Raw genomic sequence first — 25,692 nt, 5'->3', positions numbered from 1 at the left:
CCATGAGAGGTCTCACCTTGTGTTAGACCTATTACATTGACTGCTTGGTACTGGCAATACTGAGTTCAGGACAAAGTATAAAACATGACAGGGTTTGGCTTTTTTGGTTTTGTTGGTTTTGGTTTGGTTTGTTTGGTTGTTTGGTTTTGGGTTTGTTTGTTTTTTTTTTTTTTTTAATGGAAAAAGGCAAACACACCTACAGACAGATTTAAATTTAAATTTAAATTTAAACACCTACACGCCCCCTCTTCCACTCCTCTTCCCCCAGAAATTCCATGGAGATGGCATTATTTCTTAACACATTTAGGTTCTACAGATTCACAGCATATGTAGGTTCTCTGATGAACTCTGCAGTGAACTAAAGTCACCTGTAGGCCAAATTACTTCATCTCTTGTTGTCCTACCCATTATAGCCATTCCCCTTCCCCTTCATTGGCTCTCTGGGTTTCCTACAATGAAGGACACCAACTTTGGTTCCCTGTATTTCTCCTGCACTTAACAACCTCTCCTTCTCCATATTTTTTGGCTTCAGAATTGCCCAACAGAGTAAAGATGCAGATCAATGCTGAGAGAACTCAAAGTATTTCAGAGAATGAGATTTGAATCTTAAGGCTAGACTTTGGTCGATCCCCTTTAAAAAAAAAAAAAAAAATTAAAGATATGGCTGCTGTCATCTCAGAGAACAATATGGCCACAAGTAGGTTAAGGTTATTTCCTTTCCTAAAAATGCAGCCAAGTTGTATTGTCTAGTTGTTTTTAAGCTGACAAGGCATAACTGGAGTACCGCTTGCTCACCTGTATTAAAAGAGGAGGGGGGAAAAAAAGAATCCCTGTAATAAACCACAAAAAAAAAAAATCTAAAAAGAAACTCTAGATCAACAGCTCCACCAGTTCAGATACACCTACTGAAGAAAATAACACTTTTTTTCTTCATTCTTTTAAATGCAAATCAGAGGCACTATCATCTACTATCACCACCTATTACCTACTAAGAGAAATTCCTTCCCTTTCTATAGATTTGCTAACTTTTCTTGGTTGAAGTCACACAAGCTGTCAGAATCAGGTCTCAAAAGCTAACAAATTAATGTCATTCCCCCGTACCTGTCTACAACTAGTGTTGTGCTGCAGACTCCAGCAGCAGCCACTTACCTTGGAAACAAAACAGTCTGCTATAGCCACAGGATCATTTTCACAGTTTTCCAAATCTTGCAAAAGTTCACTAGAACAAAGAACAGGAAAACAAAAGACAATTATGGCACACCTTGGAATAGACATACCTGTATATTTGGTGCCAGACAGTGCTTCATCATTCGTGGCAGTGATAACAACAAGCAGTCCTAAAAAGGGAACAAGAACCCCCCTTTGACGCGCCTCTTCCCCCTAAAATGTATAGCTGCTGGGGTTTTTTGTTTGGAGGCAGAGGAGCACTCTAAGGAAACGGTATTCCCACATACTTAAAAATTCAAGTCATCATGACAACCAGGGATTGCTCCTAAGCAAAGCTGAGCCCCTTCCTTCAGATTGCAGCTCTTCTACAATACTTATAGTGGTGTAGTCAGATAGTTGTGTAGCTTGTGTATCAACTAACACAATTTAAAACTAACAAAATTTAAAAGATATTGAAGCACATGCCCTGTCCTATAAAGACTTCATATGTTCTAGGAGCTTTACTTGACTGAGGGAGGTGAGGAGCTAGTCCGAAAAACACAGATGAGAACAGGGGATGTATTACACATACAAGAAGAATGGCAATAAGCTCACTCAGGAAAATTTGTCTACCTTTAGTGGGTCTCTTCACTGAAGAAAAATGGTTAGCCTGGAAAAAAGTTTTCTTTAAGGGAATATATAAACTCTACATGCATAAAAATAAAACCTTACTGAGGGGATTTTATAATTTTGACATGCCAAGCAGGAAATGAATTCATTGTAACAGGAGCAAAGCAGTAAGGGAGCATGTTCGCTGTTGTATGAAACTCAGCTCTCAAAAGCCAATTCAGTGAAAGAAAGAGTTCAACCAGAAGAAGAAAACCTCAAAGGTCTCTCCTTGATCCAAATAGGCTTTAGTCTTACTGAAAGATGTACTTAGGAAAACAAGAGAAGAAACTGAGTTTTCTGCCAAATTGCACTCTGATAGACACACCCCACCCTCCCCACCCCCTCTTCCCTCTCATCAGATGATTTTCCGTTTAGGGCTACTTTTCTCCCAGATCACAGCTGGTTCCCTGAACAAGTTTTTGCATAAGAGTCGCTAAGCCTATATGTAGGGAACTACCCTTTTCCCCTCTAAGCAGACACAATTTCCCTCTGTAAGTAAGAAAAGGAGTAAACCAGAAATGTTTCCTGACTCATTCTTTGCTTCTCTAATTACTGGAGGAAGGAAAGGGAGAAATCAGCAATCAGTCACAAGGAACAAAGACAGACAAAGACCTTAGGTTCAGTGGTCACTTAAGCCACTCTATACAGCAACAATTTAACCTCCGCACCTCAATTTCTCCTGTCATTAAAATGGGAATAAAAATATGACCCTTGCCTGATACCCCACACTCACAAAGCTCCTTTACATCAGCAAAAGCAAGAAGCTGTAGCAATGGTGACCATAATCATTAGTTATAATGGCTGACTGTGTTCCACACATGAGTTTTGGAAAGAATATCAAACACAATGAACAGGCTCAGAGGATTCCTGCTGTCTGGCAAGAAGTTGTTCTCCTGATGCCTTAGAGTACGTAGCACCTCGATTGCCATTTTATTCCTACTGGTCTCCTATAATACCATGTTATTTCTCCTACAGGATACAGTAATGCAACACTTATTCATGCAATGAGTCCAAGTTTATGCAGAAAATATGCTAGTGGCTTGTACCTTCAGCACAAGCCCATAGTGGAAGGGCTGTGCTTTGAAAGATTTTGTTACCTATACTGCACTCCCTTCTGTCTCACCTGGCTGGTAAGAGCAGCCTGCCACTGTAAAAATAACAAATCTGTCATGCTCAGGATTCCGGAAAATCTTAAATAAATTCCTCTAGTACCAAGTTGACATGTGAAAAAGTAGGGCTAGTATTATAGGCTACATCTAAGTAGCTGCAAGGAGGCAGAAGAAACAATAGAGAAGAGCATTAGTTCCCTTCACCTGAATATCCAGAGGTTTTACGGTGTTCACAGACAGTACCACAGCACTCAGCATCCGCAACTCGCCAACTGCCCATGCAGGAAGGGAGCACGAGGGAGCACCACTAGAGGAACTCCATGCTCTTGCAGCTGAATCACTAACAAGATTCAGATTGAAGTATGCTGCAAGTGCCAGTGCTATTTAAGACCATGTACTGAGTTATACAGCTTGGGTTATCAGGGGCTGGAAAAACCTGAACCCGTACAATCATCATCAAAAGCTAATGCTAACACCTTTGGGATGAGAGAGGTAAGCATGAAGAGACTGACAAGTTTTCATGCAGTGCATTCATTATCTTTTCAACTCAAATGAATAAAAGCCTCATTGCAATGTCTTTTAGGATGCGTCAATTTTTTGGAGTACAAATTCTTTTCAAGACAATACACTTATCTTCCCCCTGTGTGTGAAGACTTTCAATAGGACAAAGATCAGGTTAGTATCAAGCTGTTGACTGCAAGAGGTCAAGAGGAGCGAGATAAGGTATATATATATAGGTCCGCAAATAGTCACTATATTTGCTTATAAAATTCAGGCGAGGCACTTTTTAAAATTTTATTCATTTTATATCATCACCAGACCATTTTAAAGCAAGACACAAGTATTCTCCGTTTTGATCCAAATTGGAGCGAGCAAGACATGGTAATGACAGGGACATCAGACAGGCAATTTGGATGGAATGGAAGGAGTGGAAAGATGCAGGAAGGAAACAGCATGGTTTGACCTGAACCCATGACAAAAAAAAACCCAAACAGTTGATGACCAAGTACCGTTCAGCCTAGCCATAAATGCTAATGTAACAGTATCTCCAAAAAACTTAATTCTCTCAATGCCTGACAGAGCACAGCGTTCAAAACAAAAATGGACGTAGCAGGCACTATCTGGTCTTCACGGTAGAATATTTTCACCATATAGAGCTCTGGAAAATCAATCCGAAAAGTTCAGACTTTCAGTAAAAAGAAAAAAACAATCAAGAGAAATTTAGCCTTGATACAACTTCACTGTTGCAAAAATCCTGTGGCCAAGACTAATTTCTTTCCACTTAGAAAAAAAACCCACCCTCTTCCAATTAAGGTGAACTCTTACAGGTTTTATGAAGGCTCCTCCTGACAACAAGCCAGCCCTTACCACGGTGAAGCTCAGAGCACTGGAACTGCTGAACACGGCAGTTGTAGAAAATGGCCCTGAACTGTATTTGTGTGCTTCAGTAGTCACCGATGGACAAGGACCATGCAGGATGATCAGTGTCAGCAGGTTGCAGCTTGGCCTCTCCAGAGATCGTCTGAGTGTTGGTAGAAATACTGAACTTGAGCATGTTTCCTGCAGGGTTCCCATTTCAGAATCGAGTCACGGTAACAGGTAGAGAATTTATCCTAACCTGACACTGGGAAGAATTTCAACAGGAGAGGCCAGGGAAGAAAGGCAGCAAATGCTGACTTAGAGAACACTCCCCCCTTCCGAATAAATAAATTAGTAGTGGGGGAGCTTTCCCCAAGAGATGGAGCAGGACCCGGGGACCAGTATGTAGCCAGTGATTCTGCTTTAATAAGTAGCTTTCCAAAAAGAGACCATAGTCACAGGACTAGCAGCTACCATCTTGACCATTGTTTCTGCCATTCAACACAACACCTAAAAATTGGCTGAGAGAAATTCCCATTTACTGAAATGAAATTTCTCAGATGTACTCAAAGTCCAAAAAACCTGATCGAATGGTTTGAGAAAAACAAGGTAATTCTGAAACTGTAAAATCATGCTTACAAAAAGCATCTGAAACTACTAAGACAGAACTGCCAAATGGACCTTTTTCAAAGGTAAAAATAAATAAAAAGGCTCTAGATTATGTTTAGGACCCAGAAGCTACATGCCAAGTTTCACACAGGAGGGAACTTAATCCTGGAAGCTATACTGGGATCTACAATTCCAGTTCAGTCTTAAAAGCTCACAATTTCCAAATAGAATTTTAAATTATAAGGCCTGAAATGCATTAGCAATTTACTAGAGGTTTTGGACAACTTTCCAGTGAGTTTTAACTATTGTAATGTATCTATGTCTAAAATTGCCCCAAACTGCTTTGCTTCTTTTCTTTTTTCTTTTTAACATCTGCAAATATTTTTTGTACGTCAATTATTCCATATAATGACTGATCATACTTGAAGGTATTTTTGTTAGGTAATATTTGCAATGATGCTGGTATAAATGTGTCCGAACTACCAAGTCTGCCATTCCTTTAGCTTTTGAAAGATCAGAAAATGTAATGGCCAGGAGTGTTTTTTTCCATCCTGTGACCGCTGGGAAGATGTAAGCTTACAAGCTTTGTCTCATGGCTCTAAAACACATGATCAGTCTACCACTATGTATTTTCCATCGTATTAGACATTCAGTCAAGTCAGTTGCAGCTGAAACAGGACACAGCAGCTTGCTAGTTCAGTGTATTTCCATCACTCTGCAGTAACTGTTTTAATTTTGAGGAAAAGATTTTAGGTTTCATCTTTGTCTGTAAGTTCTGAATAGATCCGTCCCCACTCTTCCCTTTGATACTGAACAGCAATCCCAGGAGCTGAAGCACTTTAAAGTAGCTTCCCATGATGATGGAAAAACATTGAAGATGCTCTTTGACACTACTCCTCCCCTTTTGATTTAATTAAATTATCTGTTCCTCAAAAAAACCCGTAGTCTGGGAGATGTTTTGTCAACTAGCAAAGCTATGAGAGTTTTTACAGGAATAACGGGATATAAAAGACGTGGGAGCTTTATGCCAATGTCTTTCTTGCATCGATCGAATATTCAGATTTCCCTTAAATGCTGAACAAGTTAATTATTTTTATAGTAACAGAGACGCAGACAAAAGTAGCAGCAGCATGCTCCTAAAAGTGCAGATACTGCAGGTCCCACACAATGCGGCACTAGCTATACAACCAAGAAATTTTACTTGAGGCTTCCAATATACACTAGAATCACATCTGTGGAGTTTTAGAGAAGGCTGTAAAGATACTGAACAGAAGCCTTCAATATATGGAAAGGTACTTGAACACAGATTTGAGAAATTAATTCAAGGAGTCCCTAATAGTATAAAACACTACAAAAGCCAGATCTGGGTGATGTATGTAGGTACACAAAAGGACCCAATATAGGAGGAATAAAACAACGTCTCTGGTAAGGCAAGAATTTCACTCACAGCGGTCTTGCATTAGGCTCAGTCAGGGCACAGAGCAGGTTAGGCTTAGATGCATGGAAATAGCCAGCATGAAGAAAGTAAATAGAGACCACTTTTGAATTATACAATAAACAGCTAAAAAACATCCAATCTCAGGAAACCAACCCTGCTGAGAATCAAAGATAGAGCATTTCTTGATTTATATATCTTGGCTGATAAAAGAGTATTTGCTTGGCTTGCTCCCTCCACATTAACACAGGCTACTGAACTGTTTTCGTTTAGTTAAATATGAATTTACCTGTTGAAACGGTAGATATCCCGTATGTTTCCAAACAGGGCTGATCGCTCTTCTGTCCCCAGGGAGAGCTTGGTCTGGTCAGTGATACAGTCGAGGTAATCCTACAAGAGAAATGAGAAGCGGGCCCTCAGACATTTCCTCCTTTTCTAGATCAGTAAACGGAGCTATGTTTTATTGTACAAGATGAGTCTCTTCAGATCAGTTTCACCTTATTATTACAGTAAAGCCTTCAGTAGCCCCTCTGTGAACAGTCACTCTGTTATGCAAGGTAACAGTACTTATCTGTTCATTGAAACCAAGAAGATAACAAAAGACTGAATGCTAAGTTATAGCCTTTAGACAGGACGACCAACATTTCTCTTGCTACTGATACACAAATGTACTCAGATTTCATTCACAATGACAGTTTAATTGATCATTTAACTGGCTCAAAGACAAAAAAAAAAGTAAAAAGAAGAGATGAAGAATGTCACTTAATGCAGTCTTAGTAACAGAAAACCTATATAATGAAGAGCAGAAAGCACACAAGTAGCACAGGCTCAGAAAAGCAACCACCGCAAAAATTATTTTTTTCTTAAAAAAACATAGTTAAGAAAACAATCAGAGTTTGCAGAGGACGTATCTCAATGTATATACGTGCACGCAATTTAACCACACATAACAGTTACATTGCAAATCACACTGCTATATGCTCTACCAAAGATTCCCTTTTGCATTTACAAGAGCGATAGTGTCTCATCCAGGGACTTCAATTGAATGAGAACAAGACAGCTAGAAAAACCTCAGATCAGCGGTGTTCTGGGAGAACAACTTCTCCATCTCTTCCCTCACTTTGATAAGAGCTCACCTCCCAAAGTGTCACCTTTCATTCTGTTGCTGCTACAGTATTAAAATTTCTCAGATAAGGGCAAACAAATCCATCAGGCTATTAACTAACTACAACTCATAAACCAACAAACCCAATGTGCTGCCACATTCATGAAGAAAATCTGCTGGAGGATGGAAATAAAGTAAAAGTGAAAACAGCTGAAACAATGTGAAACAAAAATAAATAAAATCCCTTAGCCTGGGGCTAGGCAACGTGGTGTGGCAACCTCCCAAAAGCAACACAGCATTCCATGGTGCTGCAAGGAAGGAGCCCTGCAAAAGGTCAATGGGACCATGAAAACTTCTAAAACATAACTGTGTTCCAGAGTCATAAAGAAAAAAGTATTATAGAAGACATACATTGGCCAAGATTTATTCTCTGTGCAAATCCCATGAAGACAAAGGGTTTGGATCAACTGTAGATCTGACTTTGGGATTTCAGATGCCTTCATGAGGAAGGTTGAGAACTGCAGCGCTCCAGCCTCTGTTCCCTTATCCTTCTTTCCAACCGAAATAGTGTCAGCAGAGTCATGGGTGTAACCAAGAGTCAGGTTTAGGTACCAGTAGGCTTTCCTGTCCCCTCCCCCTCATGCTTAATAATCCATACTCATCACCTGCACTTAAAGGTATGCCTCATCACCCTCAAAAACCTCAGTATTTTTTGCCAAGGGAAAGCAAAGCCTATTCCAAGGCCACCTCATCTCTTCTGCATTGGCATCTAACCTGTACTCTACCTTCTCCACTAGCTGACAGCAGCCTCATAGTCCAAGCCTGTCCCTGAAATATATTTGTGCAGTAAGTCATTGCAACCACATCCCTGGAACTCCCTGAACTTGTCCTTGGCTTCTTATTTGTACTCAGAAGCTGCAGAAGAATAAAAGGCTCAGGACGATGAGGCAGGCAGGACTGCAGCCAGCAATACACTAGGTCAAAGGCAGAAGTAGATGATAAATTCTGCGCTACTCCAGTGATGGCAGTAACTAAATAACCTTTTTTGCCCACTAGTGCAAATCTGCATATAAAAAGCAAAGAATAGAAATGCTCCGGTAGAATTGTAATCCCCTGAAAACATTTTTAGCACTGCAGGAACACTGCAGCATCTCGAGCCGGTATGACAGGGTGAAAATCTTACAGTAAGTAACTCCATACAGCGTATTTGTTGAATAAAGAGGAGTTCCTTTCAGATTCATTCATCTCAGCATAGCTGGAGCTTGGGTTTCTTCAAAATAACAAACAGTCCACAGTTATTTCCAGTATCGTAGTCAGTATTATAAGCATGTCCTGGTTTGTGCTCCTTTTTTATCCCGGTTTTCTTCCACACTCTTCTCAGTCTTTTACAGACTCTTAGTAAGAAAAAGCGACCCAAGTACTTTGTAATGTTCCTGCCAAGCAGCAGCCTGCAGGTGCTTTGGCAGTTTTCCAGCATCCACATAGCATACGCCAGGATCAGGTTATACCACACACCCACAGCTTGTCCTCTCTTTTGCTAAAAGTTCCTTCAGACAGCGCTTCAGGCCCCCTTCTCCTCCCGGCATCCGATCAGAAACAAATCAGAAACCAATGGTTGGATCTGTGCTTACCTAGAGCAAAGGGAGACGGTCATTCGCTCAAAACGCTCGGGATTCAGAGGTACCTTGTATCTCACCTCATACTGCTGGGAATCACACAGGATTTGGGGACTGCATTCATGTTTTAGCTTTCTATTATCGCTAATATTGCTGACTTGAGGCTTGTGCGCGTCTGACAGCCAGGGACGTGTTTATGTTGCTGTCACACGCGTAAGCGGATACCTGGGGGTAGTCACAGCAGCAAAAAAGCTTCAGATACACATGTTTGTGTGAAAGAGGTGGACATTGGATGGTCTTGACACAGTGGTCTGACCAAGTCCAGGAGGAGCGCAGCAGCACATCGCTCGCACTGACACCGCAAGCGGGGCCCTTCTGGTTATACTGCTTTATGGAGCACGTGTGCTCTCATAAAAGGCTTCATGAGCTCATCCAGGAAACAGATGCAGTATTGGCATATAATGTCCTCTGCAAGGACACCACCACAGGCAGATCAAAGCTGCCCAGCCACGGGTTTTCTTCCTAATTATTTCTTAGCAAATGGTACTTTACCCCCATGGCAGTCACTGCAACCTCCTGCCGTGTATCAACAGCTGTTATCTTCTGAAGCCATAATGAAAGGTTTGGAGCTGCAAGATAACAGGGCAGGCTGCAACCATAATGACATGGTGCAGAAATCAATGAAGTTTATCAGAACAGAGTACCGGCTTTATTCACTTTATTTGTTTCTTGTCAGCATCTCTGCACCCTCTGTCGGCACTGAATGATTTGTTTATAACCTTTGCCTTCGATAGCCTTTTATTGCTTCTCTGCAGTTATGGCAAAAACATTTAGCTTACTTTATAGGGGAAAAAGAACCCCACAAACGCCAGTCTCCTTAGATTGATTTATGGAGCAAGGTTTGCTCTAATGATATTGCACAATTTTTTCATCCTATTTCCTGAAACTCTCCAAAAACTAGAAGAGTCTTGCCAGACTGCCTGCCTTCCTTACTGGGTTTGACGTTCTCCCCATTTGTCTTTCATCACGCCAAACCCATCACGAGAATGTCTGTTCAAAGCTGCATAGCTGACTACCGTCTCCTCCTCCATAATCACACGAGAAAGATCTCTGGAAGAACCAAAATGATGACAGTACCAACCTCAGAGGCTAGAAAATAATTATATGAATTGGAAGTGAGAGAAAACTGTCAAGAAAAGGACGAAATGAGCACAAATATCTTCATGCATTGATTAAACTATTTTTTTTTCCATGACCACACGTTAGAAGCTTAACGCAAATTACTGGGATATTTTCATCTAGCCACCCAGGTTTTCCTTTGAAAACAGACACAGACTTAGCTTTAAAAACAGACAACAGGCTGAACAATAACAAATAAGTCAGCCATTAATGTGGCAGTGTTAAAATGAGTAATGGTAATGTTAACATGGTAACGCTCAAAAAATGGGTAAAAGCCACATTGCCTCATAAAACAAGAATCGTTTTTTATCCTGCCCTGCAAGAAACATGTATACTACAGAATTCCTTCGCAATCCCTTTACAGAGCAGGACTGTGCACATATGAATATCACCAAAGATAAGGAAATTTTTTGAAAGAGCATTGCATATAGAATCATAGAATAGTTTGGGTTGGAAGGGATCTTTAAAGGTCATCTAGTGCAACCCCCCTGCATGTACACCTTTACCAAGAGACAGGCAGGCTAAACACTGAATATTTGATTAGATATCAACACACACACAAAAAAAGAATTAAAAATGAAGGATTCTGCCCACCAGGAAACTTTGCTTTCCAATGCCTAAACACAGGCTGCAGGAGAAAGCAAAGCTGCTCTATGTCTCTGGACTTCAGCAACACCCACTTCGGCTCAAGAGCCAAGGACTTACATCAAGAAAACTCGGTCTCTGACACAAAAAACGCTTAAAACCAGGTACTTATCAAAACTCCAATGACTTCTAGTGTTGCAGCATGAGGAGGAATATGTAATACTAAGTCAAGCAGGACCTAAATCCAGGCAGTGCCACAGCGTCACTCAGACCCACGTTTTCTGATGTTCCCTAGACCTGTGCTTCTGATAAGGCCGCTTTTACTTCTAGATGCTATACTATACTCAGAGGCATATTTTTGCCTGACTCCCCTCTACCCAGCACAGATGCACGTGGCCCAAAGAAGAGGAACCGCTCAAACGGTTCAGCAGCCTGGGGCACCTAAGCACTATTTCCACTCTGCTTTGAGAAAAAGGCTGCAGGACAGAAAGAAAACATGCCACAAACTGGATCCTGTTTGCAGTCTGCTTGCTAGACCCATGCTGACCAAACCATCTACATACTTGTAACCAGCGAAGGCTGGGCAACCAGTTGTTGTACAACAGAATAACCACTATAATATGCTCCCCATTGCTAATTCTGCTGATTATAGAGGTAATTGTAATCTGTGCTAGTTCCCCTTTTGCCTGATTTTATTTCTACTCTCTTTTCTTATTATTTATGGATTTATCTGGCATGTACAGCAACATACTCTGAATGCCTGGTGGGTCAAAAAATAGCATACTCTCCACAACAGGTGGCCAAGGATGCTGAATATTGGCCAGAGCAGCCCAATGCAGGTCTTTTTAACTATTCAAAGTACAGCTGTACCCTGCAAAGCAAAGGTGCACTTATAAACCATATATACTTTGCTTTTTTGCTCTGCTTCCTTTGGGTATATCAGTCCAAGAACGGACCAAGATCTAAATGAAATCCACCTCCTTCCCATATAAAACCAGGTTTTGTCAGGTTTTCTCCTTAAAACATATAATTATTTTTATTACCATCACCTTTTATATTGGAAGAAGACAAGCCCGCTATTTTAGTGCGGGTCTCCTGTAATCTGCACAGTGGTTTACTTGGAGATACCTGTAGTAAAACATTTCACGCAGCCAGACTTCAACTTAACACATTTCTGACTGCTTTTCACCCCTCATCTTCTGTCTTCCATTTTCTTCCTCTGCAGTCTCTGTAACCAGTCAAAACTAGTCACGTTACCTATAGGCAGCCTCATTTTGACTGAAACCATCCGTCCCTTCTGAAAGTGAAAGTGGTCTCCCGATTGCTCTAACAACCATTTCCCACCTCCCATCCCGGTCAAAACCCTTGGCCCTTTCCAGCCCTCCAGAGACAGCCTGGCGTGTTCCTACGTGGCAGGCAGAAATCCATGCCCGTCAAGACAATTAGCACCTATAACCTCCCAGTTCTGAAACTCCTCAGTAGGAGAAGCAGAAGTGGCAGCAGCTCTGCTTCAGTGTCTTACTTGTACGGATCCAACAGGCAGAGGAGGAACTTTTCAAACGCTCTTTCCTGTGACGGTGAGGATTTGCTACCTAGCAGCAAGCATCTCTTGCTCCCACGAGAGTAACACTACCACTAACCCAGGCTGCAAGTAACACAATCACATTGTCATACAGTAGGCTAATACAGCTTAATACTTATTTAACTAATAGGCATATTTTTAACTGTAGATGCAGCTTGAACGCCATAAAAATCAGAGCAATATTTTATTTCTGCTACAGCCATTGCACATTAATGATGCCAGTAAATCAAGCCTCAAAAAATGCTTGTGCTGTCCACCATACAGCTTCTCTATATGTAAAACCAGAAACTTAAATAAAGAAATAAATTTTTCCAAGCATGTCTTTCCACCTTCTACTTTTTGTGGAAAATGAGGGTGGGGGGCCGTATTTGGTGGGGTTTTTTTTTAAAGACATCTGAAGGAGGAAAACCCTCACATCAGCCAAAGCACGGACAGGTCCGAAAGATCAGCACCTGTCTGGGGCTGTGCACGGCACCGCCACCAACTGCCAGCCAAAGCCAGGGTCTTTCTGAGGACAACACAGACGTGGAGACGCGGCCTTCTCTGCTCACTTCAGCAATGGGAGCAGAAAGCTCCTGGGCTCCATGTGCTTCCTATCCCCCTTTTCCATTTGCTTTACATCCCTCGGTACCTCATACATAAGACTGCCACTTGTCAGTGCAAGCAAAGCTCTGCGGGAAACAGCTCCGTCGGTCCTCGCAGGCGGGCTCCAAAGCACCCACCTACGTGCTGCCCTCAAGGGTGAAGGGTGAGGAGAATACCTCCCACCGCTGACAGCCGGCCAAGTGGGAACAGCCAAAGTAATCCGCATGCTTTATACAATCTGTTACTAGATACGGTTTGTGATTGATTTCTTTCCTCTCTGATGTCCAGGCAGAAGAGTGGAGCCTCTGAACTGGCAGGAGGCGATCTCACTGGCATCGGTCCCCTCCCCAAGCCCCGGGAGGAGGTGGTGGAGGAAGCCATATCGCAGTCACCTGTGTTAATGACCAGCTTCCTCAGAACCACCCAATTTACACGTGCAGGCGGCTCACACACAGCCTGTGGATAACAGCAATAAAGCAGCCGTGATACAGTAAGACGATACTTCACTGACTGCATGTAGAAAGGGCAAATACTAATGGTTAGAGCACTTGTGAGAACATGGTATGAAGAAAGACTAAAAATAGAGAAGCATGTTTAAATTTTCTTTCCACTGTTTAACATTGCAGAGTAAGGTGATCGTTTCCACAGTTAGGGTTCTGCAAAAAAGTAAAGTTAAAGTTAAGTTAAAGTTAACAGTATTAACTTAAGTTTTACCTACAGAAGAGAAGGGGAAGAAATATATATTATTTTTTTTTTCAGGTAGCTATTCCCGAGTGACAGATTTTCTGTAATCAACGTGATTTCCTACCTATATTATAGATGTTAAAACACTGCCCCATTACAGATACTAAAGACCCCTAGTAAGTCCCTTTGGCTTCATCCGCATGCATGGAAAGCCACAGGGGGAGTAGATGTCAGCCAAAATTAGCAGTGAGGAATTCCCGAGTCCCAACACTATGCCTCGCACCTCTAAAACGCACGCTTTCTTTGGTTGAGGCTGCCTTTGAGCAGTTGTGCCCGTGTAGAACACGAGCACTGGTGGGGTTGCATACAAATTTCTAGGGCACGTCAATGTCAACAACATAACAGTCGGGAGATCTTGTTGCAGGACTTCAAGTTGTCAGAGCACAGCTAGTCCCAGGAACTGAACTGAACTGAAGCATTTGCTTTGGAAAACTTTGTGAGTGAGAGGTCCCTCGACACTGCCTATATGCTGTTGCACCGAGTTTGTCCACAGGGTCCCTGGCTAGGACAACAGCCTCGCCACTAAGCATGGCTGGGAGGTAGCAGCATCACTTTCTGCAGCTGTGGGTTCCCCCTCACCACTTGCGAGCCTGGGCCTCTAAAGCAGGCTCTGCACGCCTGCTCGCCCCTACCCCGGTGTCAGAGGATGCCCCTGTCGGCCTCCAGCACTGCCCCACAGCTCCCTCCTAGGACTGGGGTAGAAGGAGGCACATGTCCTGCGATGCCTGCTCCACCGGTGTAGAGTTCTATGTCCTTTCCTTTTGCCCAAGGCCTGCATTCTTCTTGTGTCATCTTTGTCCCATGAGCCATTTTAGAAGGAATGCTGCATCTATGAAGCTCTCTGGAGGGTGAAAACCTGCCACCAGCTGAGCCGGCGTTGGAACTGCCAGCCTGCTTGGATGGACTGCTTTCGTGGATTTTGCTTTCTTTGCTGAAGTGAATTTTTCCTCTAATGAAATACAATCAAAGTTCAATAATATTCCCCTCTTCAACTGCAGAAACTTCATGCTAAAATCTTCCATCTTAAAAAGACACCTTGGAAGGCAGGCTGTCAATCAAATAAAATTCTAATTTGATCAAGATGCACTAAAAGCACTCATAAGCTGAAACTGGGATTCATGGATTGAACACAGAAAAGTCCCCTAAATTGTCCATCAGCTGTAAAGACGATATGGATAAATCCCTGGGAACAGAAACTCACGTGTAACCCCACTTAGACACTTCAGCGCACTAACTTACTGAAGTTGTAACCCACTGATTAAAGCCCCGTCCCACATTTATCTTCAGATATCAGCCAGCACCCACTGCTAAATCACAGCTACAGGAATTTTCCCAGGAGCTGGCACTCAGAATCACTGCTCGGAGGATCATTAGACAATAACAAATGCTATCAATAGTTTACTGACATTTCATTGAAGAGCTATGTGAGGCCCCCACGTAACTGACTTCCTAAAGTTAAGAGGAAACACAGAAGGAATAAGCTACAGTAATGAGGACAGCCAAATGAAAACATTAAACAGTAATTAGGATGTCAAATAGTCTGAGGTTGCTAGGCAGATGAAGTAAGTGCTCTAAAGATTTCTAAAACTAAGGCTGCAACTGAGGCTTGACATCATCAGTGACAATCATCATCATTATCATCATTCAATAACCTAGAGCTTTTTAAAAAAGTACCAGCTGAAAACGTTTAATAATTATAAATTAGAAAAAATAATCTCAAAGTTCATCAGGACATGTATAATTTAATTCTCACAACACTGCCTCGTTGGTCTGATTATAACCTTACTGAACGATAGTCAAGCAAAGCACAGAGAATTACTAAGGCATATTTATCCTTTGACTGTGTGAATCACCCAGGAGAGGAACCTGTGTCTTGTGCGGTAGACCCTTCCCCTGTTAAATAAACTTTCCCCAATTTGTAAGGCAAATGAATGTTAACATTTCTTAAAGGAAATCTTGATACGCATACAAGTCAAATGAGACATTCCAGAAGAGAAACGTTTATTTTAAAACACAAGAAGGGAAACTGAAAGAGCCTGTTTTCCAAAGAATAAAAAAGTAAACTCAGCATAATGGAGAAAATCTGCACACATCCTAAACACACATTTATCTTAACCTTAGGAACCACATGATTCCCAGAGACTTATGGATGGCTTTTATTAGTAATATATGAACAGCAATGAAATGGAAGCTTATAATAGTGGGTGGCTTGCAAGTAAAAACTTTTTAAAAGTGTTTTATTTGCAAAATGGTCTTCTCGTGAAACCACAAAAAATAGCAGCTACCTCCACACCTTAATCCGTGGGAGCGGTGAGAGCGGAAAAGAGAGAGACTGCTATGCGGTTTGTTAAGCCTTCAGGTTTAAAGGTCATGGATTACTAGAAGAACACTGTTCACTGACAAGTAATATTTAATAACAATGATATAACAAATTTAAAAGTGGTCAAATATTTCCATGGACCAAAATGGAAAATGGCCATAATAAGCAAATAAAATTCCAGAAACTATGGTCTGACTGGAAACACAGAAATGTGTTTGGCTTTAAGATATCGCTTCCAAATTTTGAAGTTTCTTTACAGAAATCCCAATCATTCTGCAAAAAAAATTATCACCTTAGCAAAACATTTAAATATTTACCAAAAATTTTGCACCATAAGCTGCACTTCCTCTCTCCTGCCTCTCGGCCCTATTCCTCACAATTTTGCTGTCCACCCTCTCAAAACCTGCCGCTTTCCCAGCGCTGCTGCTCTGCTGCGTTGAGCTCCTTACCCACTGCCAGTGAGCAAGAGCACGCCAGAGGGCAGAGGTGAAGTGATCTCTCTTTTTGTTACTTTCTGAATTCCAGAAGGCTCTATCCATCCCACTAACCAGAGACACAACCTCCTGCTCCAGCAGTCCCAGGAGCAGTTTCCCTCCCGGAGCCCCCTGCCCACCACCAGCACTCTTAAATGGCGCACTCTGTATGTAACTAAATGGTCCCCTTGCCTCCCCCCTCCCCAAAAGAATAAAGCTTTCTGGAACAGAAGATTAAATTTCACCCTTTTATCTGTATTTATTCGCATTTGGAAAGCGGATAGGAGGTTGCAAACAGCACGGTTGAGCGATTTACGCCCTGTTGCAAGAAAAGGGAGGACAAGAGCAGTGGCAGCCAGGCTTTTCGGCAATTCTGCAGCTCCCTGGAAGAGCAGCTTCTCTCCCACCCAGAGCTCGAGAAAGGCTCACTGTACATTTATAGACAGCTCATTTATTACTGCAGTATAACTCACTCCTTTGTGCTGTCCAAACACGGAGCTGACCTTAAAACAAACACAAAATTCTGGCTATATATTTGTGCTGTCTTAATGTATGCAGTCCCAGCCATACGGCGAAGCTCGGCAATCACCTGACAAAGGCAGTCCCTGTCCCAACAAGTTTCTACAATGTCTCTGTAAGATAAGAACTGGATGCAAAGTAAAGGTAGAGGAAACACAAGGCAGCGATGACATTTTATTCAGTGTCTTTCAAATACTCGGGAACGTGCTGAAAGACGTTTATCAATGTTACCAGCAGAAATAAGACCGAGTAGTGATGATGCAAATGATAAAAAACACGCATCGGTATATTTAACCCTGGCTTTGCATATTTCCTATGAGGTTAGCTTACAAACAGCGCTCTGTTCATGCCACAAAATAAACCGTTGTTTTTACCACATAAGTGGTTTGCTGGGTTACTTCTGGTTGTTCACAACACAACATATTCCTACTGTACAGCTATAAAACATCTTTTTCCAAAGCCCAGAATCCTTCTCATAGGCCCAGAAAAAGAAGGTTCGGGTTTTGTTTCTGCTTTTGTTTTGGTTTCATTTAAGGGTACAGATGATGAGAAGCTTAAAGCATATATAGCTGGCAAAATGTTTTTGGTCAAGATCTTGGAGTTTCAGAAATAACCTCATCTAAAACTACTTAAGACACAAACATGAACAATAGTTTGCATAAACTTCCATCACTTTAGGTTGCTTTAGGATGTTTAATCTGGCTCACATCCAGGAAGCAAGAAGTCTGCAGGGAAAACTGAATAGTCCTACTGCCTCAGAAGAAAGACGTCTGGTATTTCGGTAAGGGTAGCCAGAACATCTGTTTACACCTGTTTGGTAACATACCTTGTGGTGTGTTCTTAGATACCTCACCTCTCAACAGTCTCCACTGTCGATTATGGTCCTAAGTTTTAAACAGCAGTTCCAGAAACAAAATAAAACATTAACATTCTCCAATACAGCTGCTTCCAAATTTATTACAGACTTTTGTAAGTGGAACATTTTTCTGCTCCAATTCATAGTGCTGTAACTCTGTTTAAACTTCACGAACTTCAAGAAGACCTCTTAGATATGTACTGAGATCCTCAGGCACAATTTCATTTCAGCTATTGTATCTCAATACTACTGGAGAAAATTTTCCTTGTTTTTAAGCCATGCTTTCCCTGAGGAGGTCGCTCAGAATTTGACATGGCTCTTCCCTCATGGATGAAAAAAACAAGCAGTGAGAAAGTTCATCAGCTCAAAAGTATACCAAATATTAATCACAGTTAAACTTATCACTGTCGTGATCATAATCTTTGTTTTGCAGGTAATTTGAATTGCTTATCCAAATTTTCTAAATGTGTAAGGATCGATCCCTAGTCAGAAAGAACAGCATGTGTGCTAACTGGCATTTAACTGCTTTTTAATGTCACAGCAAGACAAATTTTGAAGGAAGAATCTCACTCTGAATATCACTGTTTTACTTTAAATCTAAACTAAATGTCTTCTGTCTCTGTATGGAACAGGCTCTGCAGCTGGCCCCAAACAGGAGAGACTGTTTCTAAATCATCACTCTGTTCATAAGGAAATTAAAAGTAAACTGCCTAAAAATCCCACACTCATCACCTGCGTTCTCTCTTTTGTGCTGAAGATTTAAGACAAATAAATGAAGTACGTCAGCAATCTTTGTCAGACAGACTAGACTTGCAAACCTGCAGCACCTATACCCGAAGCTGAGGTATTGCTCCATGGCTTTACAGTCACTGATATGGTACCCATACTTCTGGCCTTAATGCACTGAAAAAAAATACTAATTGTGAGACCACACAGCACTGCTCCCTATACTGAGTGAAATAAAAGTGATGAAAAACCTCAGAAGAATGCCATCATTACAGTCTGATGATTGCAGAACTGCCATAAAATTCAGGATGCTTATACAGGAGGGACTGGTACCTCCTCTCACATTGCAGTTATCTTCTCAATACCATTCAATAAACTTTCCATTGAAGAACCCTGCGAAATTTTTCATCTACAAAATGCTCAAGGAGGGCAGCTTTGCTAATCAAACCCTTTCTTTTTGGTGGGTGCCGGAATTCGGTACTGTGAAACAGAGGTACTCTTCCAGAGTAACATCTTCACATGCAACTTATGTCAGCAATCTAAAGGCACCTTCCTCTGGCACGCAGGTTAGCAGCCACAGAAAAAGAGGTTGCAAATGGAAATTAAGTATAATGCGGGAACAAACATTCTGGGATGTCTTAGCTATATTGCCATTCCCATCTTTTGCACCTAGGAGGAATTAACTTTATTTTAGAGTTACGCTATCCGAAAACCCAATGCACAAGCAGCTATGCTTTTGCTAACACACCGCAAGAAGTGACAATGCGCACATGCAGTCTTCAGAGTTGCCTTTCTAACTAATTGCCTAAATGCAGAAAGAGACATCCTCTAACCACAGCACCAGGAAGCAGGAAACTGGGAACAATAAAACTCCGATACTGACTTCCCCTCAGAAGGGATTCCCTTAATCATTGGTGCCCCAACACATATCTACTGCAAAAGTCCAATATTTCCCCTTACAAGGCGTCCCCCTGCCCCTCCAAGGCATATATAACTTCAACAGACATGTTCACCTCAAATGAAGATTTCCATGCCAGAAACCTGCCTCCCTGCTGAGTTGTTTTAGGAGATTTCAGCAAAAGCATTCCCCCCGGGCCTTTTCGAGAAAGAATGCCCCATTTTGCTCATGTTGAAAAATTCTGGTGACCTTTCCCCCCAAGAAGACAAGCACCCCCAGGCTGACTAGCAGGGACATGAACCATACCCTCACATCTCAAGGAGGGGCAGTAGCAGACTGGAGCATAATGGAGACTTTGTTTCTGAAACTATGCCTTTTGCTGTCTTTGTGCAAATCTCCCCATATTTGACCATACTGGGGGGGAGGAGAAACCCCTCAAATTCGCATATCCCCAACAGGAGCTTTTAGCAATGGTCCTTGGCATGTTTCAGCTCAGGCTTCACAAGGTCTTAAGCCACAATTGCCGTTCTCAGATGCTGCCAGTCACATCTGGTTCAGATCTGCTCCTCTGAAGCAAGGGCAGGGAAAAAAGATTGTTCCTGTGTCTCAATGATCCTCTGCAAACCTTATGTAATGTGGAGAAGCGTGCTGTGCAGTTCCAGGGCAGAGGAGACACAAAGGAGTCCTACAGAAAGATGGGAAGGAGAAAATGGGACCAAAGCTTGATGGACGCCTGAAGATGGAGACTGAATGTTAGCAGAACTTAAGAGAGCAGAAAAATTAGGAACGGTGATGAAAATGTCGTCAGAGGAAAAGAAAGACTGAACAAAAAGCTGGTGTATAGAGGGAGAACTGACAAAAAGACTGTCACAAGTTTTTGAAAACAGTGTCTTCAGACCCACCACGAGAACTATGGAGAGAGATCTGGAGTCAGCTGCCACTACAAACATGGGAAAGAGAAAGACTAAAAAGCAATAAACCACATGAGGAAATGAGACAATATGGACTGACAGGGCATGAGGATGGGATTTACTGAAAGAAGACTTAGGACAGATGGGCGGGGAGACCTTAGGCAGGAAGACTGTGCAGAGGAGATGGGACTTTCTAGGTAAAAAGGCTTAAGTATAAAAAAGAGAGGCGGGCGACAAAAGGTCTGGAGAGCAGACAGAAAAGAGACTTCAACTAGTTCAGTACAGATGGTTTAAAAAATGTCACGTTTGGAGTGAAAGAGTGGAGGAAATCCTTCACATAGAAGAAATCTCCCAGATTTCAGATGGAGTTCAAGATTCCTGAAGCTCAACATCCATTTGCTGATGCAAATATTTGATAATATTTCACAATATTTGATAATATTTATGAAACGCACTGACAACACATGCTCCACTCCCCTCTAGTTACTATATAGATGCCAATGACCTTTTACTGACCTGGCCAGCAGGTCAAGGGAGGTGATTCTGCCCCTCTACTCCACTCTCGTGAGACCCCACCTGGAGTACAGCATCCAGCTCTGGGGTCTCTAACACAGGAAGGACATGGACCTGTTGGACCAAGTCCAGAGGAGGGCCACAAAGATGATCAGAGGGCTGGAGCAGCTCTCCTATGAAGACAGGCTGAGAGAGTCGGGGTTGTTCAGCCTGGAGAAGAGAAGGCTCCAGGGAGACCTTATAGCAGCCTTCCAGTACCTAAAAACAGACTACAGGAAAGATGGGGAGAGACTCGATCAGGGAGTGTAGTGATAGGACTAGGGGTAATGGTTTTAAATTGAAAGAGGGTAGATTTAGATTAGATACGAGGAAGAAATTTTTTACTCTGCGGGTGGTGAGACACTGGGACAGGTTGCCCAGAGAAGTTGTGGAAGTGTTCAAGGTCAGGTTGGATGGTGCTTTGAGTAACCTGATCTGGTGAAAGGTGTCCTTACCCATGGCAGGGGGATTGGAACTAGATGATCTTGAAGGTCCCTTCCAACTCTACCCATTCTACGATTTTATGATCTAGATGTTCTCAAAGGGCTGATATCAGTGTGAGAGTGTATTTAATCTAACGTGACAGATACATGCACTATAACAGTACATTTGCATTATTCCTTCATTTTGCAAAGGTGAAACACAAATGTGAATGTCTTTTTCTACAGTTACAAGCATTTGTACAAAATATGAACATGGGCTTCTGACTCCCATGAATCACAAGAGCTAAACATATTTTTATTAGAAACTCAGGGACAACAGTTTTACTCAGGAAAAAAATAGTTACTTCAGTAACTTACTCTAACTGAAGTTTAGTAATTTAGTTAAAATAGACATACTTAAAAAGTCATGCTGTGTCCTGAAGAGGAGAAGGTCTGCAGGTTCTGCCCTGGCCAGTACACCTGTCAGTATGACACAAGCAGGAAGCAGAGGTATCCGATTTCTCATCACAAACTTGCCCAAAACATGCTTCAAGCTGTACTAATTCAAAATTTTAATTATACTCAACAGATCGCTTGATAAAACATACCAAACAATGGAAAAGTTTGCTCTATCTTTGTTACAATGCTTGCCTGAGCAAGAATCACAGCAGCATGACTCAAAACAATCATAATTCAATGGTTCTTTCAGGTCAGCAGTTGTTTTTAAAGTATATCTTGGGGCAAAGGGGGCCAAAGAGTGCCTGTATGGCCTCCTCTCACTCATCCTAAGGCCATGAAATACTTTTTATCATCAATTTAAAAGAAATCTGGAGAACCTCAGCAGGTCTACAGTATCATTTAAAGATCACATTAGCCATGTCCTAGGATGTCAGTTTCTACATCTGTCTAGCACCCAGACACCCAAAAGCCAATAGAAGTTATACCTTTTATAGTTTATTTTTATTTATTTACTTATTAATGACCTAACAGCATTAGGTCAATAAAGGCATCAAGAAGGGTGAAATTCTGTTTTCCCCTATTCACTCCATAGTCTTTTATGTCAAGCATAATAACTCTGCATGTTCTAAGGATAACATAGGCTGAAAGGACACTGCCCAAAATACTATGCTAGGCTAATTCTTATTGAGCTAACTTTATCTAAAACAGATAGTACCAGGATCCTACATGCAATTTCACACCATCCATGTTAATGGCTCATTTGTGTACAGCTGCGTATGTTCTTTACATTTGTGTACAACTAATCTTGGAAACCAGTTCCAGGCACATGAAGGACAAGAAGGTAATCAAGAATAGTCAGCATGGATTCACCGAGTGGAAGTTGACTACCCTGATAAACTTCTGCAATCAAATGACTGGCCTGGTAAATGAGTGGATACTGTCTACCTTGACTTCAGAAAGCATTTTGACACTGTCCCCCATAAGATCCTCATAGACATGCTGATGAAGTACGGGTTGGATAAGTAGACAGTGAGGTTGGTTGAAAACTGGCTGAATCGACAGACCCTGAGAGTGGCAATCAAAGGCACAAGATTTAGTTGGAGGCCAGTAACTAGTGGCATACCCCAGGGTTTAACATTGGGTCCAGTCCTGCTTAAGATATTCATTAATGATGTGGAGGACAGGAAAGAGTGTGGATGTATTAAAAACCAAACCAACAAAACCACACCACCAACTACCCTCCCCAATAAAAAAAAAAAAAAACAAAACAACACAACCAAACAAAAAACAAAACAAACAAACAAAAATATCCCAACACACAACCCCCTCCAAATCTAAACCCAAACAAACAAACAAAAAACCACAAAACCCAACCACCCCCAAAAAGTTTGTATCCATTGTCTACAGAGAAGATAGCATCAGCAAATCCCCACTACCAGGGGGAAAAAAAGCAACAGACAGATATGTACTGACAGTTGTCAGCTAGGGGTAGAGGGTGATTAAAGTAGTACCTATTAATTCCTCCCTTTTTGTTCTTATGCCATCCTCAGCTTGACATCTCTTCAGGTTGTCTTGCTTCTCTCCTCTTTCCCTCCCTCTGCCAAAAAACCCCACCCCAACACACAAAACAACTTTCTTACTATTTTTAGTCTGTGTACATAAGCTGCTATATTGCAGTCAGCTGCAAAATTGGCTAGAAAGCTCAAGTTCCAACCAAGTTCATCCTCCCCTCAACATTCCGCATCCTGGGTTTTCTCTCGTTTCCTCATATTGTTTACCCTCTAATGATTTTCTCTCTCCACTTAGCGCTGGTTCATCTGCTTATGCTTTCTGCCACCAGCTCCCACCTCCATGTATCTCTTCAGTTCCCGCACACTTCTTGGGCAGCAGTTGTCCTTTGACCCTTCCCCAGCTCCCCTTTTCCCATTCTCATCCGATTTCCTAAGAAGCTGCCAAAATCTGGTCCATGTTTATCTGGAAAACAAGACAGATCAAGCTGCTTGCCTTCATCTTATTCTGGCTCAGCACCAGTCAGCCAAACTAAATGGCATCAAGTGACAGAGGCCTGGATAATCAAATCCTGTAAGACTGCGACACTCTTGCAGATGTCTGTGGAGCCTTCCCATCCTTCTCACATCCACCACCCTTGATTAGGTAAATCAAGTTACCATTCTAAGGTAACTTGTGGAGAAAAGAATCCTGAGAAACATATAAAATGGGCTCCTCTGTAACTTGCTTCCAGTCACAACTCCCTCCCCTAACACCAACCAAAGCTGGTTCCACACCGTCATCACCATTTGGGAAGGAGCTCGGTTGAAGCCCTCAGATCCTCAACACCTATCTAAGAAAAGTCCCACTGCCAGCAACTCCATCTCTCAAATAGGCTGTCTAGTGCCACACAAAACTTCATTATTTATTAGTTGCCGTAGGAAATATGCTTAGGTATTTCACAGGTAAATTCCTCCAGTTCTTTCATAACTTCAAGAGTATTTGCCACATTTACTCTACATCTACCCTATGACGCTTAAAGTATTTCTAGCAGGCATTTGTTAGCCTTCCTACTTGTAAATGGAAAATCTGTTTCAAGATTTTAACGATAGTTTGCAGTTTTTCAAGTTGTACGGTTTACTGCATAGGAGGATGAGCGAGAGCTAAGGTTTGCAAAACCATGGAGGTCATGCCTAGTGAACGGTGACTATGCGCAGAAGCTGGCTCGCTTCTGCAGCATATGACAACCTTAAACACTCCAAAATGAAACTTCGGCAACAGCTGAATGTAGAGAAACAGCAGCAGCTACAGAAACAGAAATAAAGTCTTGCAGAAAAAAGCCTTCTCTGTGAGAAGTCTGGGGGGTGGGGGTGTTTAATCACGACTTGCATTTGTTCTATCAAAGCCTCAGAGTTGTTTTCCCCCCAGCTCATTGCTTGGGGGGACCAAAGGGGTTGGAACTGCAGGTGGGGAGAGTGTCTCCAGCTGACTGATACTTCCTTTTGCAGATGACCCCATACAGCTACCTAAAACTATATAGTCTATAAACAGAACATTAAGCATGCACCTCACAAGAAATCCTTCTTTGTGGGTAGTCATACACACATAGGTTAAGTACGTAGGCTACAAACAACAGCCAAGGGACTTAACTGTCATCTTCAAAAACACAAAAGAACACGACTCCAATGGCACAGTTACAGGTACACAGAGTGGGCAGAACAATCCACAGAGGGACTCATCCACATTTTTCCCTGTACTAGAAAGGGGAAATGAAAAATACCATTCATTTGGGGATTGGACAAAAACCTCACTGCTGCTAATAAATGCTACACCCATTTATTAGCATCACCCATTCAGAATTAGTATTAAAGAAAATATAATTCCTTCATGTAACAGCCAAACAACAGGGTTTTCCAGCAAATACAGATGCCACATTAAGTACTACAGGCCAAGGACACGGAGCAAACAGACCGCAGCTGTGAGCTGCATGAAGGGGAAAGAGAAAGAGGCAGAAAAGAACTTGCAGGACTAGGATTTGGGGGGGAGGGAGGAGGAAAGAATCAATAAGCAAGACCCTTGAGATAAAGCATTTCAAGGGGCAAACAAGCTGTCTGCTGTTTGCTTCTTGATACACATTCTAGGAAACAGAGCACTGTACTTTTTTTTTTTTTTTTTCCCTAAATATTACTGCAGGGTTACACTCTTTGGTCACTACTGATGTCAAATATATAATGTTTTTTTCTGTTATTTCTTCATGAACACGTAGTAACAGCTTAGATTTATCTAATCAAATAAAAACTAGAAACACACAATAACAATGACGTTACACTAATTTATAAAGACCA

At 41.9% G+C, this 25,692-nt stretch overlaps 1 protein-coding gene across 2 annotated transcripts in view; it reads right to left on the bottom strand.

Annotated features, from left to right (window-relative positions):
- The window catches only part of PLEKHG1 (pleckstrin homology and RhoGEF domain containing G1), a 51,672-nt gene that overhangs the window by 25,339 nt on the left and 641 nt on the right, over positions 1-25,692 (bottom strand). For both annotated transcript variants that reach the window (XM_082480425.1, XM_082480426.1), the window contains exons 2-3: positions 6,617-6,717; positions 1,150-1,219 (exon numbers count right to left, since the gene is read on the bottom strand). In XM_082480425.1, coding sequence (XP_082336551.1) covers positions 1,150-1,219; positions 6,617-6,717 — 171 coding nt within the window. The remainder of the gene's footprint in view (positions 1-1,149; positions 1,220-6,616; positions 6,718-25,692) is intronic.

This window comes from Vanellus vanellus, assembly GCF_965231255.1.
Source record: "Vanellus vanellus genome assembly, chromosome: 3".
Taxonomy (NCBI): Eukaryota; Metazoa; Chordata; class Aves; order Charadriiformes; family Charadriidae; genus Vanellus; species Vanellus vanellus.
Note: the sequence above shows the minus strand (reverse complement) of the source record. Positions and strands in the feature narration are given on the sequence as shown.